The sequence below is a fragment of the Sebastes umbrosus genome, chromosome 14, assembly GCF_015220745.1.
Source record: "Sebastes umbrosus isolate fSebUmb1 chromosome 14, fSebUmb1.pri, whole genome shotgun sequence".
Classification (NCBI taxonomy): domain Eukaryota; kingdom Metazoa; phylum Chordata; class Actinopteri; order Perciformes; family Sebastidae; genus Sebastes; species Sebastes umbrosus.
The window spans coordinates 20,614,764-20,636,871 of NC_051282.1; the positions used below are offsets into that span (position 1 = coordinate 20,614,764).

General features: G+C 42.1%; 1 protein-coding gene across 1 annotated transcript in view; it reads left to right on the forward strand.

Moving 5' to 3' along the window:
• The first annotated feature begins 74 nt into the window (after nucleotides 1-74).
• The window catches only part of si:ch211-210g13.5 (inactive phospholipase C-like protein 2), a 78,058-nt gene continuing 56,024 nt past the window's right edge, over nucleotides 75-22,108 (forward strand). Inside the window, exon 1 of the mRNA XM_037791517.1 lies at nucleotides 75-828. Within this exon, the coding sequence (XP_037647445.1) occupies nucleotides 514-828 (315 nt within the window). The 5' untranslated portion in view covers nucleotides 75-513. The remainder of the gene's footprint in view (nucleotides 829-22,108) is intronic.

The window sequence follows — 22,108 nt, forward strand, 5'->3', positions numbered from 1 at the left end:
CACGCACGCGCTCATGTGTGCATGCGGGGTTTTTTTGGGGGGGGGGGTGCTTATTGCGATTGCGCTCTCGCAGTCTTGAATTTGTCCCGCGGATGCATGTGAATTTGAGAGAGGAGGAGAGAGGAGGAGAAGAAGAAGAAGAAGCTCTCCGCTCTGCAAAAGCAAAGCTCTGCAAAAGTGAGCAGAAGCGGACGTGCTGAGCAGAAACAGATTTTTTTGAGGACAAGGAGACGAAAGTGCAAAGCTGCACACACAGAAAAACGGCAGCAGCAAATAAGCCTCGACATAAGTCAGTATTTGTAGTGTTTTTTGGAGCACACAGGAGGTCGCTTTGTGGGGTACACACCGTGTCTGCTCGTTGGTTGACCAGGACGAGCTCCGGTGATGGACCAGCACTGGTGAGAAGAAGACAAGGACGTCAACCAGAAGTCCACCGTGCTCTGAGAGATAATGGGCTGTTTTTCTTCCACTGCTGAGGAGCGGAGGGCATTGCTGTAACACCGGGTTGGATCAATGGCAGGGGTACACGCTTCAGATGTTGTGTCGGGACATTTTCTGGATCCTGGAGCCCAGCAGGGCGCGACCAACAACAATACAGCCGGGATCACCACCGGCGATGCGGCCGCGCTGACTTTCACCGGCACCCGGGCGTACCTGGAGGTGTCGGCCGCTGCTGCCCAGGGCTACGGAGCCGAAGGAGTTTACACCAATGGACGGTACAGCAGGGAGCACCACAGCAGCAGTCCGAGGATCGGGAGTGGCAGCCGAGATAATTCATCCGAGAGAAGTCAAGTAGGAGCTGGAAACACACCTTGTGGCATCATGAAGGTTGGTTTGATTTACAGACACTTAAATTCTCATTGTCAATGATTGTCAAGGTGACACAAGGGGGGATTTGCTAAGTGGCTGTGCTGTAACAAAATGAGAATACAAATGTGTGGTGAGACACTTCCAGGGGTCATTGAGTTCCACTAAAGGTACCCCAGAAAAATGAGAAATATATTATAGCAACTAGAAGTTGAGTACAAGGAGAGAATGCATAAGGGGATTACCCCCAATTAGACTTTATAGCAACAACATCTGCTGTATTTGATGTCCTATACACATGTGGATGTCCCTGCATGTTGTGTGTGAAATAAACAGACCCTTTGACATGAAATCAGCTGTGCTATAATCATCTTGATAAACTAATATATTTACAGAGATGTTAAACTCCTCAGACATGCAGGTTGTATCTTTCTGCTACAGCTGCAGTGACCTTATCGTTGCTACAATACAGCATTTACTAAAATGCATAACAAAATAACAATACAAATGTGTGGTGAGACACTTCCAGGGGTCATTGAGTTCCACTATAGGTACCCCAGAAAAATGAGAAATATATTATAGCAATTAGAAGTTTAGCACAAGGAGAGAATGCATAAGGGGATTATTACCCCCAATTATACTTTATGCCCCCACTTATAGCACTTCTTCATAGAACATCTGCCCAGAAAAATTAGAAATATATTATATTGTTCAAACAGAAGCAAAAGGAGCCTGAGAATTTGCATTATTTCTGCTACAGCTGCAGTGACCTTATTGTTGCTACAATACAGCATATACTGTATGCTGTATTGTAGCAACAATAAGTAACAAAATGCGTAACAAAATAAGAATACAAATGTTTGGTATGACACTTCCAGGGGTCATTGAGTTCCACTGCCCAGAAAAATGAGAAAGATACTATAGCAACTAGAAGTTTAGCACAAGGAGAGAATGCATAAGGGGATTATTACCCTGAACAGAAATACAATACACTCATCAAGAATAACAAAATCTTCACAGAACATCTGCTGTATTTTATGTCGTACACATGTGGATGTCCCTGCATGTTGTGTGTGGAATAAACAGACACTTTGACATGAAGTCAGCTGTGCTATAATCATCTAGATAAACTAATCATCCTAAACTCCTCAGACATGCAGGGTGTATCTTTAATATCGGTTCAAACAGAAGCAAAAGGAGCCTGAGAATTTGCATTATTTCTGCTACAGCTGCAGTGACCTTATTGTTGCTATAATACAGCATATACTGTATGCTGTATAACCACCCTTTTTGGTTTGATCTATGACCCAAATAAAACGTTTTAAAAACAACTTTATACTGGGTAAAAGTAACCACCCCTTTTGGGCGAATTTTTGACCCAACAAAAATGTAAATATGGCATTTTTACTGGGTCAAAATAACGACATTGGTATGGCTGATTAACCCAATGTTAATAATAACATGTAACACTAAAACTGGGTCAATATAACCCAGTGTTTTGGGATTATTGTTGACCCAGTAGTTTTTATACCCATTGGTACTTGGTAAACTTTACCCAGTACTGGGTCAGTGCTAGTTTTATCCAGTACTGTGTACACTTACACTCCAGTGCAGTATAGTACAGTACAGTAACACACCAATACAGTCATTAGAGAGAGTTGTTGTGTATTTCTGATATTTTTAAGTTTAGCTTTAGATATTACTATATGTACTATATATATATATATATACTATGCTGTGGTATCTGCGAATAAAATGTATTACAAGAATGATAAAGTTTTTAGTAGAGTAGCAGTACACCCCGGGTTACATTTTTTTAACACTTAACAATACAGAAGTAATTGCAGGTTTTGGCGAAACAGATGGTGCACAGAATATACCCAATATACCAGAAAACCTGAGTTGTGGGCCATTTCTCACCATATAGCTCTTTCAGCAATGGATGGTAATGATGATGTTGTTGATATTTTTAATGGTTGCCCAGCCATAATTAGTGCTCCCATTACTGGAGGTTAATCAACTGGTCTTCCGCACACCAGGGATGCACTGATCCGACTTTTTCTGTCCTGATACCGATTTAATACCTGGGCTTTGGGTATCGGCCGATACTGAGTACCGATTTGATACCAGTTAATAAGCTGTATGCCTCACTGTGTGGAAGTGACTGGGATCATTCTTTTATGTGTAAGGCAACATCAGGCCTTACTTAAACATTGCTTTCTTAACTTTGTAAAACGAAATGTAACAAATAAATACATAGATATAAATTACTAAATATTGATATTTATTATTAAAATAATAAATCATACACCAACAACAACAAAAAACAACAACAACAAAAATCTTCAAAATGAATAGGAATTATAGTTCAAGTGTAACTCTTTTTAATGCAATTGATCAAAACTTAAACAGGAATTAAAATTACCGTATACTGTATAATGTATATATAATATAAACATAGAATTTAATTGAATAGATTGGCCCCATTGTCACTGATATCCCATCTAGCTATATGAGTCCACACACTGACATAGGCAAGATGGCAAGTTTCCTCATATGATTCATGTATTATTACCCACATGTTATGCTTTTTAGTGCGCAAGAATGCATTGTTTTTACAACACAATCTGTCAGCATGTCAGACTGCATCATGGGGTCCTTGGTGGAGATACAAGTATTGCGTAGGCGGGACACACTGGAGAGTTGCATTCTGTCATATCAGACCTAATTTGCTTGGCAACTGACACAAAACACTTTCTAATTATTTGTTACCCCCGTTATTGGATTCCCTTTGGATGTGGGCAAACGCCCTCACACAGACAACATGCATGTTTGTATGGACGCAGACCCTGACATTAGTTGAGTGTTGTCAACGCAAATAAAGGTGGAGTTCTTTGCTTTTTCATCCTGAGCCTTTTCCTTGGTATTTACAACGAAAATATTTGTTTTTCATAAAAAAAACAAAAAAAAAACTTGTTTCGAAATCCCTCCTCGCCGTCCACAACAACCAGTCCACCTGTGTGTGAAGCTCACGAGCAAAACATAACAGGAAAGCTTGAGGGGATTGTGCCGTCTAAATGTGATTGATTACAAACCTTCAAAGACTGATTCTTTGAATATCATGTTCATACGATGTTAGGAAGTGATCCTGCTGAGCTTCGCTAGCACAGTGTGATGAAATACAGCAAATTCTCATATATTGTTCTAAAATAACCAGAGACGGCTCGAAAGACCCAGACATACCAACTCGACATCAGAGAACTAGCAGCGATGAGGGTCGACTGTTGTGTCGCCTCACTTCGCCTGTGTCTTGAACACACTGCAAACACTGCAGCCGATGGCCTGTTAGGACGCACGTTCTATGTCTGCTTAAGAGGACATAACTATCCACACCAGCAGGTGGCGGTAGTCTGTATTCGTCATTCAAAAAGGGAAACCGGAAGACCGAGGACTGCGGATATACAAGTCGTTGTTATAATACGTACATCAAACAAAGCGGCGTATGCCAACCATTTTCACACCACTCACTCACCACTTAGCTTCATTCCAGATGACCATGTCGTTGTGAAAAAATCCGTGTATTGGAATGATCAGATGAGATGAAGATGAAAAATAAGAGAGCCTTCTGTGTGTGACTTTACTTTTGCGTTCGCTTGCTTTCCTCACTTCCGTTTCTCTTCTCGTGCGCTGACTTGTTTGAGCTGAACAGCCAATCAGAGTGATTTCTCTCATCGATGAGCGTCGCCACCGATTCAACATGCTGAATCGGCCGAAAACCCACAGACACAGGCAGACTATAGAGCTGACGGTGCGGGACACACCACAAGAACTAGGCCGACAGACACTCACCGATGGCCCCAAACTGTCCGACAGCTGACCGTCAACAGTGGCGACGCACAAACCCATTAACTGTCATTGTGTAGTTTCCATAACCGTGATCTCGCTACACTGGAAGGAAATTTGGTATTTGAGTGTTTTATATACATGAAATGTTGGTGGACTCTTGTCACCTGAGCGTGACTCTCTACAGTTGCGTTTAATGACCGCAGTAGTGATCCATTATGCTCTCTCAGAGAAGTGCCCTCACATTTCCAAGGCTCTTCTTCTGACGTGAAAGGCTGAATTTAAGGCCAGTAAATTGTGCACAGCTTGTGGAATTCCCTTCTTTTGTGTTTCAGCTGCACTTGAGACGCTTCAAACATTTCTTCAGATATTCAACTATTATTAAACTGCTGCTTTTTGATGGAATTTTAATAGATTTACAGTTTCCGAACACGTCACCAGTCCAATATCTTCTCCTTCTTGGGGGCAGTTTCAAGGAAAGTCCTTCATCTTGTTAGCAAATGTCCTTGGAGTTACTTTAGTCTTTTGTTGATCACATGCTGGCCTTGTAGAACAGGTTTGAGCATTCAACATGCATATATTCAAGGTGAAACACTCCTGTCACAGAGCCTGAAATATGTCTTGTACCATTTGATCTTGTCATGTTCAGCAGGTGTGTCTAAGCAGGGTTAGATTTGCCTGAGAGCACCTCTAGAAAGATACATTGCACATTATAGTCACGAAATGATACGCACTGTTAGAGCAGAGCATGGTGGGAAACTGGGTCAGCCATTCTGTACAATTGCTTCATGTATAGCTTCAGCAGAGCCACCCACACTTGAGCAGCACTCTTCTGTGTGTGTGTGTGTGTGTGGAGGTTTAAAAGGTGAAGGGGCCACGGGTCCATGGGAATAGGGAAGCAAATGAGCAATTACTGCACTGCATTACCTCATTAAGTTGGCCCTCAACAAGCAACTCTTAGAAGAGAGGAGTTTGTGTGTGTGTGTGTGTGTGTGTGTGTGTGTGTGTGTGTGTGTCCCTTAAGCGGGCATGCAACTTTGTCCTCTTGCCATTTCCTCAGCGGGGTGACAGTGTCATGGTGGAGAGGCTGCAGAGTGGCTAGAGGGGGGTTTGTGATGCAGCCTTGTTATGTAAGTCTGGACTGTGGACAGCTGCAAGGCTGGCTCCAGCCTGGCTGCTGGGTGGAGGGAACTGACAGCCAGCACAACTAACTAGGGAAGGAGGAGCAGGATTTTATCAAGAATGTAAGGTTGACTCTATTGCTCTCTCTATCTCTCACTCTATCTTCCCTGCACTCTGTAGAGTCCTTAACCTTTGCAGCAGATTAAAGGTCAAACATTTATTTTCAGACATCTACAAGAAGAAAAAAGTGGTTTAAAGTAATCCAAAAATAAGGATAGACATTGATGATGTAACACTGTTAATGTCCATCGGGAAATTAAAATCAATAAAGATGACACGGTTATCAGTCCGTCTTGATGTCATGATATCAATTCACCTTTTCATGCATGACCTCATATTATAGATTTGAGCCAATATGGCCCAGTGTGCTCCTCATCAGCTCAAGAGTGTACAGGGGATGCGTAATAAAGGACAGGCATGATTGGCTTGGGTCAATCCTGTCGACTGAGAGCGAAAGGTTCTCTGATTGAGTGAAAAAGAGAACATCCTAGAGAAGGAGGTGATTCTTCAATTTTGCATTAGGAGTCGACGGATAGTGGATTTTTAAAGGTCGTTATATAATAATGATAGTTTAGAGCAGGAAAAAGCCAATAGCCAATTAATCGGCCGATATCTTCTTTACTTCTGCAGCAGCCTAATCGACTTAATAAATCAGTCACTCAGAATTTAATAATTTGTAAGAGAATATCCTGAAGTGTGATTTGGTGTATTACATCCTTGGAATATGTTCTATTTATTTGCTGTTCTTTGGCTTACAGTATGACTGGCCAGGGTTACTTCTGTTGCGCATTGCGTATATTGTTAAAAGCTACTCTTACAAACCATGAATGTTTGTGCATATTCCCGGGGTAAGGAGGATCCTAAAGTGTGCGACTTGATTTCACGAATGGATGGTTACATGGCTGGATTATTTGGAAGAGAGAACGCCAAATTTGTAAGTAAGTTAAAGTAATGAATGATTTATTTTCTTCCCTGGCTGCCCGTCTTGTATCGGAGACGAAGAGCTGATAATGTTGCCTTATATATTCGAGAGAGAACTTTTTTTCTCCCCCTCTACCTTGACTTTGTGTATGAAGCCTAAATGAAAAGCGGTGATGTACAGTACGTCCCCGTGTGACTGGTGGAAGCTGTGCAGCCATCGGTCACTATCAGAGCCCAGTTCCGCCGATAACGCCGATAGTTTGTAAAACGTCCTATCGTCTATCTCTAATTTCAATCAGAGATTCAACTCCTTTGTATTTAGGTCAACTAAATTTGGCATCTTTAGTTTAAAGGGGAGATTGAAAAAATCACAATCTTGTTTCTAAAAAGACAGAAGATTCCTGGGATAAAAACAGCAAACTCAAGGTGTAATTTTGGTCCACTTGCATTTCCAAACCTGCATCTGCTGAAGTGATTCATTCTAGGGCATAAAAAGTGATTTCAAATAACCACAGGCGCTGAAATGCTCCTTCCAATTTCAAAGTCATCTTCCTCCACTCACCAACCTTAAAAATAGAAAAAGCAGTTCAGTACTGTGTTTGACCTCCTCTGGCCCCGATAACAGCTCCCACGCATCGTGACTCAACAGAGGTGTTCCAGTGTTAAAGCTGACCATGCAGACATGAGTGCCTTTCATAACTGCCCAAGGTTGATGATGGGTGGATGGTCTTTTTCATGGTGCATTTGAGTTTATCCTGCAGGGGTTCAGGGAGATTGATATCAGGGATGGTCGATAGGTCATTTTACCTGAATGCTCCTAGAATCTGGAGGATTTCCTCACTATGAGGGTATTGAAAATATCTGTCCCCTCGGGGGTTCATAATAGTGGAAGTTGTTATGATGTGAAGGTGTACTTGTCTCTGGCATCAAGGCATTGATTCTACAGGTAGTAATAGACCTTGTGAAAAGAATCGGCCCCCCTACTCCAAATTTGTAGTGTGACATTAACTGTGAAATTAGTTGAGGCGCCCACGAATACGGCTTTTTCTGTCATTTCACACTTAGCAGCAAATTGTCAGTTATTGCTGCACATGCAAAACTAGTGTGGAAATAGAGCTGCCGTTGCGTACATTTGTTTACATACTGACATATTATATAGACTTATGCAAATAATAAGGAAGCGTCAACTTCTTCTGCACAACATGTTGTTTGCATTGGATTGTAGAAACTGTTTTTGTAACCAAATGATGGATGTTATTTCCTCAATATCCCCAAAGGTGTCGAAACTCCCTTGAGTAAACACTTTTCAATAATGCTGTATTTGTCAATCATTGAATGATGTCTCCTAAGCAAGATCAGCTTGATAAATTGTTCAGTAGTTGCAATGAGCGACTGCTGATTTCAGTCTACTGTCCTGCATGTTGTTGTTTGGTATGTTTAAAGGGGACATATCATGCTCATTTTCAGGTTCATACTTGTATTTTGGGTTTCTACTAGAATATGTCTACATGCTTTAATGTTCAAAAAACACATTCTTTTTCTCATGCTGTCTGTCTGAATATACCTGTATTCACCGTATTCTCTGTAGCAACAAATTGATTAGTATCAAAATTATTGCTTGATGTGAATTGTCTTTCTTTGTGATGTTTTTAAAAAGTTTACTTAAAGGGGCTAGATGTAAGAATCAGAAATTGCGTTGGAGTTGGAGTCTGAGTTGTGGTGGTGGCTGGTCGTTTGTTGGCGTTAGCGGGCTCCATTTCTAACTGAACGTTAGCTATGGTTGCACACAGTTGGCCCTGTAGCAGAGCTGTAGCTGTGAGTAAAAGCACTCGCAAGTGTGTTTGACGTTACATCCGTTGGATCTTCCCAGAAAAAACGGCCTGCATTAAAAGCAGTCTACAGGCTGATAGAGGAAACCCAGAAAGTCACGGATGGTCTCATTTTTTAGGATAGGTCACAACCTGTTCACACATTGGCAATAAAACACGATTAAAAAACATTTATATGTGTAAAAAACTTACATAGAGTCCCTTTAAAACCGGTGCAGAAACGTAGCTGCAGGATCTGTCAGACAGGAGCACAGTGTCTTAAATGTCTGTCCCCTGATGAATCCCACTATCGGGCTGCCGCTGCTCCTGGCTATTGTTTAGCTAATGTGAGATTTGGCTGATCCTCTGGAGGACACCTCAGTACGAGCCTGAACTTATAACACTGATTACATTTAGTGGGATCATCTGAGATGATGATGATGATGATGAGAATAAGAGCGTATCCACGCCTCACTGCTCATATCACAGGCTTTACGTAGAATCGTAGATTAAGAGCTCCCTCCAAAAATCATTCAAAATAATGGAATATGGATAGAGATCCAGAAAGTTAGAATAAAATGCACGTATCTTTTTTGAAAGGGTTTTAAAGTAATTCCCATGTCTTCTGCAGCAGCACCCCGAAACTGAACGCTCAGATATTTCAGGAGATCTGCACTGCGTTGCAAGGGAGGAAGCAGAAGATGTGAAGTGGTGATTACAGACGAGACGTCTGGGGCTGCTGAATCATCGCTTGCTCTCTTGGCTGCCTCCCTCAAAGCACCAATCTGCAAAATACAAACATTTCAAATAGGCCTCGTTGTATCTGAATCCACAGTTTGGCGTCAAACAGGGAGCATCAACAGTTTTATAAAGGTCACTCAAGAGCCCCAAATACCAAATACATTCCTAGAACAAGAGTGATTAACATCTCAGCGGAGCAAATTTAAACAAAGAGGAGCTGTACTTTATGTTTGTTTGGCTTGTTACTTCAAGGTTATTTGATAGACCAAGCGAGTTTCTCTTGTCTCTCCAAAATGTCTTATCACTTGAAGCTGCGTCGCTGTCCTTTTATCAGATCAGAGCAGAGAAAAGACGAGGAATCTAGAAGGAGGGAAAAATCAAATAGAGTCTCTATTGGAGATGTGATATGGAGGGTTTATATCTGAGGTTTTGAAGCTTGGTTTCAGACACTTTCTACAACAGTAATTAGACTTTGAAAACCCCTGGCTTAGAGAAATGTGTCACCTCTTCAACTTTTACTTTTTACCGGACCCTTTATTTACCCGTGGCTACAATTTCAAAGCACTCATGCTAATTAGCAAACACTAGACTAACTGATATTACAGCTCTGACAATAATTTGGTGTATTTGCCATTCCTCTCACTCTTCCCTTGTTGAGAGACGACACTCTCTTTCCTTGTGGGCATCCGTCTCTTGTTTCAAGGGGGGTTGGGTCGTCCGAAGTTGCCTCCTAATCCTTCCTCCTCCTTTATTCCCTTAGAGGATAATGACTTGAGCTGGAACCTCAATTACCCATGTGTCAAATTGGGCCCCAGGCAAAGACAGCTCTTTCAAACAAGAACAAGCAATTTGATTGGTCACTACCAGGGCTTGTTTGGGGCCTTATCTTGACGATCCTTGCGGGACGTGTGCGACAGTGATGTCACCACATCGGGGGCAGGGTGCAGGCATTTTATATGTGAGGTCCTCGTGACAGAGAAAAAATCAGGAGATGAAACCAGAAGGGTAGCTGTTGTCATTTCAAGGACATGAGTAAGGATGAGTGATATTCAGATTTGTCAGGCTGGATGTTTCACAGGTTCCTCTGGGCTAAAGGAACTGTAGTCTGATGGATGAATAGGATAATATGTCTCAGAGAGATGCTGCACCTGGCTTTGCTCTGACATGTTTTTTACGGCCTGTAGAACATGCGGCACATCCCCTCCATCACATTTTTGTCTTCTTGTTAATGTGCAGTAAGACAGGAAGGGAATGTAACAGTACACTCAGAAGAGTACTGCATGACTAAGGATGATGAAACGGTTTGCAATCATCAAAAGAGTTCACCAAAATAAAGGGGAATTTGTCATTTGAAAGCATTCGGTGTAATAGCCCAACTATCAATTGTGGGATTGGGAAATATCTTATAATATAAAATTCAAGGCTATTCAGGAGAGTTTCATTTTGTGCTACTCTCATTCTTTCATTTTTTCTGTCACGGCGTATAGCACCCCTGCCTCAGGTTTCGCATCCTGTTATATTACAGACTTAAGTGTGAATCCTAGGTTTCCTCCAGGTAATCCCACTGATGGGAAGGAAACACAGGAGATGGAGGCGGCTCTGTTTCTTCGAGTGTCTTTCATGACGCAACTTAATTAAAAAGAGCAGAAAACAGGAAACCGGTAAGACCAGCGCCCAAGTCCTCCTCATCGGCCTCGCTTTATTTACTCAGACAGTCAATCTGTTAGGATTGGCCTGCCGGAGGGAGCGCGCTGTCTTCACGTCCGCACCATTTCATTCTTCTGTTTCTCCTCCTGCTGCCCAGGGTGGTCTGGTGCAGCTATCTCTATGCCTGAGAGGAGAACAGGGAGAGGACGATTAGTAGAAGGAGCGGTGTGATGGATGAATCAGGACGTGTGTGTGTGATGTGTGTCTTTGTGCACGACACGCGTGTGGTCATTTTCAGTCGCAGTCACGCCGATGTGGGAAGTGACAGTGGTGAGTCTTAATGGTGAATGTTGCAGCATTGTTGCACAGCTTTTCTCATTGAAACAGAAGGAAATTCCACTCTAAACCTGTCAGTCTTGCTTCCTGAGAGAATACAATAAGAGGAGGGAAAAAGAATAATGGAAGATAAGAATTGCAGGCGGAAGGAAGTGATGTAACTTGACCATATGACCTTGTGGGTGGATCTGCATTAAAGGCCCAGACACACCAACCCGACATCAAAGAATTAGCGGTGATGAAGGCCGACTATTGCGCCGCCTCACGTCGCCTTTGTCTTCGCCGACAAGTTGCACTGGAACACGTTGACTTGCTTTCCTCGCATCCGTTTCTCTTCTCGAGCACTGATTCGTTTAAGCTGAACAGCCAATCAGAGTAATTGCTCTCACCGATGAGCTCTGCTGCCGACTCGACATGCTGACGAGAAAAACCTCCAACATCACTGGCAACAGAAGTTCTACTGCAGGAAAATAAATCCAAAGTATTGATCGCTAGCCACAGTTATCTCTACTTTGACTGAAAGCACATACTGCTACACTTTTCCGGTAGTTTCACCACATGTCAAACACAGTGGTTATGCAAGAGTGCAAGGTTGTGTCTGGAGGTTTGAACTTCCATAGATTTGAGCAGAGACTTCTCTTGTGGAGCTACTGAAAAAAACCCTCTGGCTCTCTTGTGCTGTCTGGTTTCTATATTGTGTGTCTCATGTCAGTGTGTATGCCAGTGTTGTTCCTGGGTTCTGTCTGCTCCGCTTTGCTTGCTTTCATTTCTTTCTTTTTTTTTTCATTGCGTTCTGTCTAACCTCGCACCATGTCAAGACCCAGCCAACCACGGACCTCAGCTTATTTATAGATTTCATAATCGTGGGCTTGATCTTGTATTCATCCATTCTTACAGCTGAACAACACAAAGTGCTTTTTGTGTTTTGAGGTCTACGAAGCAGAGCATCCTGCTGTGTTTTCAGGGTGTTGTTGATAGACATCCTGGTGAGATTATCCTGTGATCAGTTTGCAGCTTTCAGTCACGTAGCTAGCAGTGCTGGGTGTCAAACCTCAATACTGATCTGGTACTGACTGAAATGTGTCTGTGGCTCATCAAAAACTGTCAAATACTGTTTGTTCCGTTGAAGGTCTCGTTGGAATTGTAGTGTTGTTTTCTTATTATTTAAAAAAAACAATATTATTCTTTAGACTTTATTCATTGTTTAAGCTTTGGTTCTGAAATCCAGGTATTGTATGAGCAGTTTGCCTCATGAGAACTATTCTCTTTAAGCTCAATAATATAGCTGTAGAATTATTTTTTTCCGAGGACCATCTTCCCAAATAAATGATAAACTGGGCTATAATATGTGTTATGCCACTGTCATGTGTAATGACCCACATAAATACTCAGCTTACCCTCACCCATCACTCCCTGCCATTATGAATCCAAACTATTCAGGGTCATATTTCCTCACCACACGCTTTGGAGCTTTTACTGATGCAGGGTTGTCTCCAACATCACTTTTCAATTATCCATTTTGTGTCTCTGCATCCGAGACATATACAGTATGTCTGTAAAGGGGAGACTCGTGGGTACCCATAGAACCCATTTTCATTCACATATCTTGAGGTCAGAGGTCAAGGGACCCCTTTGGAAATGGCTATGCCAGTTTTTCCTCGCTAAAATTTAGCGTAACTTGTTATATTACGTGTTATTTAGCCTCCTTCCTGAAAAGCTAACATGGTATGGTTGGGACCAATAGATTCCTTAGGATTTTTAGTTTCATATCATTCCAGTATCCTTCTCTAGCTTTAAAACCCGCCAGCTACAACCTCTGAAAAACAGAATACCCGTTGGAATTGGAAGAGGTTGTAGCTGGCAGGTTTTAAAGCTAGAGGAAGGATACTGGAATGATGTGAATGGCTGTAGACTCTCAGTCTTGTATGTAGAACTCAATGCATTGCAAAAAGTCGATGCAAAGTGCACACTGCATTATGCATCATACTGAAAACAACTTTAGAAATCTTTCGCTTGCTAAAATCTCATGTGATCAGGTTTCTTTCTGCAGCACTGAGCTGACACGGTCTGAATTCAATAACATGTTCTAGCTTTTGGGCTTTATGGTGAACGGTGATGCTCATGAACAACGTGGGCAAGTGTGTGTTGAGACGCTTGTTGTATTCTGATGTCCCTTTACCGCTGTGGTTGATGATAAACTTTGCCAGGGATTCACAGATGGTGTCATTTTTCTTTTTGCCCTGGCACAGATGGCACAAGATGAGGACATTTTGGGCTTTAAGTAAAGGGAGCAGAGTGTGATGTGATTGGAAGGGGATGTGATCATTTAATTGCCTTGTTTGATTCAATGATTGATTGGCATTTTATGTTATAAATCAACCTCACCATTTGGTCAGAATTTGCCTAGAGATCATTTACATTAAGCTCTTCCATTCATGCATTTGTTTCATATTTTTATAATTTACCAGTAGTTGTAGTGGCTGCCCACACATTAAAAGAAATCTCATGTGCCTTTTATTGATGAGCCATTCTTAAACTGCAACACCTACGCAACCTCAAATCTCTCGCATTAGACTTTCCTCTTCCACAGGAGACGTCGCTTTCATGTTTCCAGTAATTACTGTTCATCCCATCACTGAGGCCATCTGCTTGGTTTGTTTTATAGATGTTGAACTGCCTTTCGTGTCGTTACTCATGTCACCCGTGGCCTAGTGTGTGTTGCCCCCCGGGTGTCTTTCTGCAGGTTACAGTGCAAGCACGGGCATGTCACTCACACATTCCTCTGATGCTGCTAGTATTTCCTTCGCAGCGTCAGTTTGTTTTTCTGTGGCTTAAGCAGAATACATTATTTACCATTTCCTCTTCAGGGCTTCACTAAATCACTTCTTTTCACAGTCTACAAGTGTGTTTTCAGCTCAGTGAGGTAAAGCTCTGTGTGTGTGTTGATCGGCTCTGTACAGTACACGTGTCTAGATGGTTTATGTATGTTTGTAGTACTGTACGGTATGTGTGTAGTGGTTAGATACTGACAGAGGAAGTCCTTGAGAATATATAAGATATGAGTTTGGGGATTGGAGGCTTAGGTGCAGGGGGTCTTGTGCGATCCCAGCTTTCTGTCTGCTCTGGGCTGCTGGTCCTCCAGGCCTAAATGTTCTGCTTAGCAGTTTGTATATTTATGTTTTCTCTGAAAGTATACAGTTTGTGTGTGAAGGGGGAGCAGAGAGAGATCCATACTTTACAGTGTGAAATGTGATACGGCGCAGTGAGCTCTTCCCCCGGAGCTGGGAAAATAAGAGAGGGAGAAAAAAGTAAGAGGCCATGATGACAGAGAGGGAGTTCATTCATGTTGGTTTTCTTGATGATTAAAATAAGTTTCAAATTAACAGTTTAGATCCATTTGTTTACAGAATACCCAGGTTCTTCAAGCTCATAAACGATTTCATCTCGATTTAAAAAAAAATGCAAATGCAAGATTTGCAGAAAGGCACTGTGCATCAAATCCAAGTCCAAAAACAAACTGTAGGACTCAACCACAACCCGCCAATGCTGCTGCAGCCATCATCTTTTGCAACACATTGTGACAATTGAGGCTGGCTAAAAGCTAAAACGGAATGAATATTATTTCCACCACCTCATGTTTATTTCTGCTTCTACGGCTGCTGCAGCTCCAGCTGAGCCTCCCAGCGAGGACACCTTTTTTCCTTCACAGCATGAGGAAAAATGAGTCAGGAAAGGGTCGATAAGTCACAGAACAGCGACAAAGCAAGTGTTGAAAAGCCTTTCAGCACAATCCCTGTGGTTTACCGCCACCCCCCTCATATTTCTCCCCAAAAAACAACTAAGATTTGAGTCCTAACTACACTTTACTGCCGACCATTTGTGATCGCATACTGTAAGATGGATTTGCTACCTTCCAGACAGCCATTAGTTGCATTTTGTTTTCCAGAGACTTGAATCCATCACAAAGAACATGTCGACTCCATGTTTTATAGTTCGCTTGTCATTGTGAGGTAACGTTGTTGCGAGAAGAGAGAGACAGTTTGAAAACATTAAAACATGTAAACATGTTCTAGTAGAAACCCAAAATATAAGAAAGACATGAAAATGAGCATGATATGTCCCCTTTAAAACCATCCATGCTGGTAATTGCCATGATGTGACTTTTACATTTAAAAATCACCACTTATTCATCTAGATATTAATATTGTAGTGCAATGCAAGTAAACTAGTACCTGCCTTGAAGCAAATTAATCTAAAAACTGAAATGCAATTTGTGGTTAATCGACAAAACATAACATGTCAAATTACCAGCATGGCCCTTTAACACGTTCCTAGTGCCAAGGCGTCTTTTTTTTATGTGGGTACCGCTCATAATGTCAGATTCCAATTAGCCTGAACAGAGCAGGTCAGTCAGAGTAAGTGGGTACAAATTCTGAGCACAGGGTGACCCATTTGTCAACAGCCTTGACAATGTGTGTGAGAGGAGCCCTCGTTGTCATGGGCCTTTTTTTAGATGGAAGCAGAGGTGTAGAGGAGGAGGACGAAGAGGAGAGAGACTGTACGCACATGAGCAAGTAGAACTTTGAGTGCATGATTGTATGATTGTGTGAAAAGGTCAAACACTCATGCATCAGAGAAGTCTGTTTGGTAATCACAGAGAATTAAGGTCAGTGTGTAGCTGTGATTGTCAGCAGATTGGCGCCGGTGCTGAGAGGTGTGGGTGGTGGCACACAGCGGGAGCCCAAAATAAACAATAATCTCAATCTAATTCATTGAGAGCTCAGCATTGATCCTGACAAGGGATACAACCGTTCTTAAAGCACATTTATATAGTTGCATAGTGTTCAAATAAAAGTGTTGTACATGAATGGAAACTTTGAATGACAATAATCAACTTCATGCTGGCATATTTTTGTTTATGAGTAAGGATCATCATTTTGGATTTGAAAGATGTGAATGTTGGAAATCTTTGAAAAGGAGAAGATCATTGTTGTGTCTCCTGCTGCAAGAAGATGCTGTTCACCACGATTTACAGTAAAAATGGGCAACAACCATACATTATATTCACAATCAAGCATTCCATTGATTATTCTGAAGGTTAAACCATTTAGTGGATAGGAACACTTTAAAGTATAAGAGAAATGAAGTATGGAGGGTATCCGAAATGCGCTTTTTTTGCAGCGAGTTAGATGAGAAGATTGATACCACTCTCATGTCTGAGAGCTATATACGAAGCTACCGCCTACAGTCGGTAAGCTTACCGTAGCATAAAGACTAAACACAGGGAAACCACCAGCCTGCTCTGTGCAAAGGTAACACTTTGTTGGATGTTAATGCTAGCTCAGCAGTGAGGGAATAACGTACAGATCTATGGCCAGACTGCTCTGTTGAATGATGCTCACCAATGGAGAGAAATTAACAGGGAGGAAGAGAGTCAGTCAGAGATGGTGAGAAGTATTAAAAGGCAGAGGGATGGAAATGAAGAAATGGAAGAACTGAGAGGGCACTGTCTGTTCTACAGCTATAGGCCATTAGCACCTTCAGTTGGCAATTATCCTGAACAGCGAGGGCTGCAGTCTTCTCCCGGCAGCCCAGTCACGAAGCAGCAGGATGCAGACAGAGACAGGGAAGTGAAACACACATGAAGGGAGAGAGTGAAGGTACCAAGCCATACATTTTACATGTATCCTTCAGTGAAGCCGCAAGGGTGCTCCTCCTGTCTTTCTGTCCTCATTTAAGCTGAGTATAGTGTCAACAAGGCTCAGCACTAACTTTTAGAAGGCAATCAGGCTTCAGCATTTGGTTGGTGTTTGTTTTGGTTGTCCGATGTGCTTCTGCACTCTGCTCACCCGGGACTGGATCCTGGTTATGGGGGATGGACTGCTGCACGGGCTGCACAGCATGGAGGATGATCCCACTGTAACGCCACTGCCTCAATTTAAATATCACTAATGCAACAAATTTATTTTGGGTGCATGTTTAGCTGTTGACTGTCCCTATTTTTTTATATTTTAAAAAGTAAGGCCAAGAATTTGTTGCCAACTTCTCAACTAATGGTAACCATTACTGTCTGGTGTAGGCCTTGTCTCTCAAGAGGTTTGAAAAGGCAAAGGCAGCTTTCTCACCAGTTATTTCAAACAGAAAAATGCTGCTTGTGTGAGGACTCTGTTCGCCTCGACAGACTCTCACACGTGTGTGTTGTTTGGCGGTTGTGAGGCGCCATTTTGAAGTGTAATAACTGGTTTGTCAGACAAAACAAAGTGTGTGTCCAGCAGACGGAGATTCTCAATCACAGGGATCATTTCTAACCATACGTGTGTGTGTATGTATGTGTGCTCAATTCAATATATAAACCAGTGCTGAAACAATTAATAGATGATTTATTCCTGGATTATTATCCCTCTGTTCTGAGAGATGACTAATTTTATTTTCTTGACTGAGTTACAACCACCACACAATATATAAGTTAACACCGTGGGTGTAGTCAAATGAATTTAGTTTAAGGCTACATCCAACATTATTTTTTATTACCAATTCATCTGTCAATTATTTTCTTGATTAATCAATTATTTGCCCATCACAAGTTCCAAGAAACTGCTTCTTGTTTACCAACTGTCAAAAACCCCAAAGACATTTCATTTACTACAAGTAAAGACAGAAGATATTCCCATTTGAAAAGCTGGAAGCGGACAATATTTGACATTTTTGCTTGAAAAAAAATACTGAAAACAATGTTATCAAAGTAGTTGAGTTTGAATCAGAAAACCAATGATCTGTTTACAAATATGCAAAAATAGAAACAAAATCAGATTTATTTGACATCAAATCTACAGAGCAATAGCAGTTTTATTTCTTTTTCTTCTTTGTTTTTCTTACTTTCATATTTGAAGGACTTGCTGATGAAGGAACCGGATGGCGGTTGACTGTCTGCTTGTGCTTTTAGGAATCTTATTTCTCAGCCAAATATCACTTCTCTTTTTTTCCTCATTTAGTTTTCACAGTTTTATTCAAGTCACACGCTTTACCCTAATTGTTTACCCAACATGCAGAGTGAATATCCTCCACAACCAATTAGAAACCAAATCAGCAGAAGCCCCCTTCTCTCAGCTGAGTATAAATACACATGCAAACATATTCTGCATTTTTATAATCAACTGTGATTGTACAGTTTTATCTTATAACTTTATCTTTTTTAAATTACATTTATTTTTTTCAATGCACGGTAATGAAAGTGGACAGCAAATTAAGAATTGAATTGTGCAGTGCAACTTGTTCCCCACATGACAATAAAGCTTTGAATCATGAGTGACTCATTGAGGACATCATAGGCAGAGAACTGGACAAAGCAAGCAAAGTAGACTGTGCCTGCCTACTGAAGCCAAATAGAGCAGCCTCGTCTCTCTAAATCAGCCATTTACTAAGAATGAATGAGAGAATAGTTTCTTAAATTCAATTTTATCTGATAACATTTCTTTTTCTCAGGTCCAGTGTGTGTGTTTTCAGGGGTGTGACTGCAGATGAGCTAACTTTGACCTCTGAGAAACGTAGGAAATAGCTGAATCTGTTACGGCTCAGTTTTGCCAGGTTTGCACCAAAACGCACAACCCAGAGACCAGGGAGATAAACGTAAAAGTTCAGTTTTACTCGCAACTTCATCCAGTTAGTGCTCAGAGAAAGAGGCAGAAGTCCAAAAAGCAGGCTGGACTAATAGGACTATCTAGCTGAGAATGAATGGGAGTGGGCCGGTATATACAGTACACTGCAACGCTAATGGAGAAGTGGAAGCAAGTGTGCAGGTGGGCGTGGGAGGTCAGGTGACGGGGCTAACTGCAGGTCAGGAGGGAGTGGCAGGATGTGAAATGACAAGAGAGGTAGTATACGGGCAAGGGAAGAGAGCAGATAGAAAATATGGAACTCTAGTGAATGAAAAAAAAAACAGAGCAGACGCATCCAATTCATGTCAGTCATCTCCATCACCTCAGGTAATTAGTATTCACACTGTATTCACAGACACCTCACGCTGAGATTGATAAAACTCCCTCAGGTCTTGCATATGTGCGTGTGTGTTTAAGTGTTGGAAACAGGTGCGCATTTCCTCGTTTGTTTACATTGCTTGTGGCTGTTAGGAGGGTACAGTGTGTGTGTGTGTGTGTGTGTGTGTGTGTGTGTGTGTGTGTGTGTGTGTGTGTGTGTGTGTGTGTGTGTGTGTGTGTGTGTGTGTGTGTGTGTGTGTGTGTGTGTGTGTGTGTGTGTGTGTGTTGTTATTGTTTATACTGGGGAAGAAGCATCCATGGTGCTGGCGACAGTGCCAGCCCCTGTGGTGCAGCCTCTCTCCTACCTGCCACTTACACTGCAGACTCCAGAGACCCATAGACCCATATGATGTGTGTGTGTGTGTGTGTGTGTGTGTGTTTGTGTCGCTTCAAAACACCACTACCGACCAACACAATGGAGCCGCCTGCTATCACAGAGCCGAGGGAGAGGGGCGGGGAGGGGAGGAGATGAAAGGATGAGAAACGAAGGTCTGGTTAAGGATGCAGGGAAAGCAAGGGAGAAAGATAAACAGCAATGTTTTGGTGGTGGAGGAGTGTATTTTCATATTCGTCAAATGAGGGAATGGAAAACAATAGGTGTGGGGGAAAAATTCACCTACGTTTCACGTTTTTTTTTTTTTTTTTACGATTTTGAAATATTTTTTTTAATGCCAGAATTGATATATTTGCTTCATTTGAGTCTCTGCCTAGGTATATGGACGTTACCGCTTTTATTGTTGTAGTCTGAGTAACGTGACGTCATATCTGTTCTGTATCATAACATTGTAATGTTTCAATTCAGATATTCTTTTCTAATTAAAAGTCCCTAGAAATGTATGATTCATCTTTTTCCCATGGTCTAGTGTTAAAAAAAATCTTAATAAATGATAATATGGAATCGCAATACTTGTAGAATCGCAATACTTAAAAATCACAATACATATCGAATCGGCACCCAAGTATTGTGATAATATCGAATCGGGAGACAGGTGTATCGTGGCGAAGATAGAGAGCGAGTTGGCATGAGTCTGGAGAGGTCAAGGTGAAAGCTGGAGGGAGTGTTTACAAGAGAACTAAACAGTTGGATAGCAGAGGAAGACAAATGGGAAGGAGGCGGAGAAGAAGTTCGGGGTGGAGTGGGGGGGGTTGACGGTCAGCTAAATCTTGAGGCCGGCCAGACGGCATTAGATTAGCAGATAACCGCGCAGCAATCCGATTATCAAACAGTGATGTTAGGAGCGCTGGAGTGGAACACAGGTGAAGGCCAAACTGCACATCCCAGGGCGACTCCAGACTACAAGCACAAGCATACATCCAACCACACATACACACACGTGCGCTGTTTGCTAATGTTGTTAAATGCTTTCCTGTCCGCGCAGGAGCTTGTCCTTGTAAGAGGATGTGCTACTCCTCCCTCCTCTCCCGCTCGTTCCCTCCCTCCCATGTCCCGACTCACTGCCAGACGAGGGAGAGATAGAGGAGGAGAGGAAGGAGGATCACATTTCCCAGAGTCAACGCTGCATAGGTGATATAGGAACCTGGCAGCCAGCTATCAGTCATAAGAATCTTCCAGCCCGGCCCGTGCCAAGCACCTTCACAATCTCCTCCCCCACTCAGAAGTATTGATTTCAGACTGACGGGATGTGTGATCGCCAGCGTAGATGTCGCGGCGTGTTTGCCTGCCCTGCCTGTATGTTATGGCTGTCATGTATGTAAGGCCATTAGCGTGCTTGTCATATCAGGTCAATTGCTACGTCCCGTATTGATGGAGCTCTTGACTGGAAATTGAAATAGAGGTCTGCACTGTGGAAATGTGTTATTGACGCAGCCTGGGCTGTAAAGTAAAGTGTATCCCTGCAGCCCCCATGAGGCTGAGGGGCCACGCACGCCTACAAGGCCAGCAATTCAAAATAAGAGGGCCACAGACCCTTTATGAATTTTATTAAGATTAAATAGGGTACACACTTCATAATATTTAATATATTTAAATGTATTTCTTCAGTGACACAGCAGGCAGCAGAATTTGTAATGTTGTGTATGTTGGCAACTGATGACAGTATAGAGACAACCAAGATGAAAAGGAAATACCAGAGTGGTATCCAGAAATGACACAAGAAACAGCAGAATTTACTGCCAAACTTGCTAAAGTAACATCAGCGTTTGGAACCGCACGCCCTGTCAGCTGTGAAAATTGCAGCCCATCACAGAAAGCAGGTAACTATTAGCTTAATAGCCCACTGACAGCTGAACCTAAAATTAGTTTAGATCAGTGAAGTTCTCAGTGCAGCGTTGTCTTGTTGTGATCCAGAAGCTTTCAGACAGTTTCAGTCACAGTTCCTGCTGCTAAGAATGAGTCCTTACTCTTTACATCTTAAAAACAAAAAAAGATCCGCACACAGCTCTCCAACAGCTGTACCGTTTGCTCCCCTTGGTTATGGATGCTACATCTGTCAGCTTCCTGTTCTCACATGACTCATAATGCATTTTGCAATGATAATGGTGGCAGACATACCACAAACTTTGTTATAAGTTTTGAAGACATGGGTCCTTGATTTCAGACAGAGGTAGACAAAAGTAGGTTTGTCATTTCTAGCCAACAACCGTTGATTTTGCAGGCAGAACTGTTGTGGTGCAGATTTTATTAGCTCTAATTGCACTAACGTTGGCACCATGAGTTTGTTAAAACCAGTGGGCAACCTCCGGGTCTGAAAAGTGAAGCCAATGCTGAAGTGACATAAACTTGCATTATTTCTAATAGCCAGCAGGGGGCGACTCCTCTGGTTGCAAAAA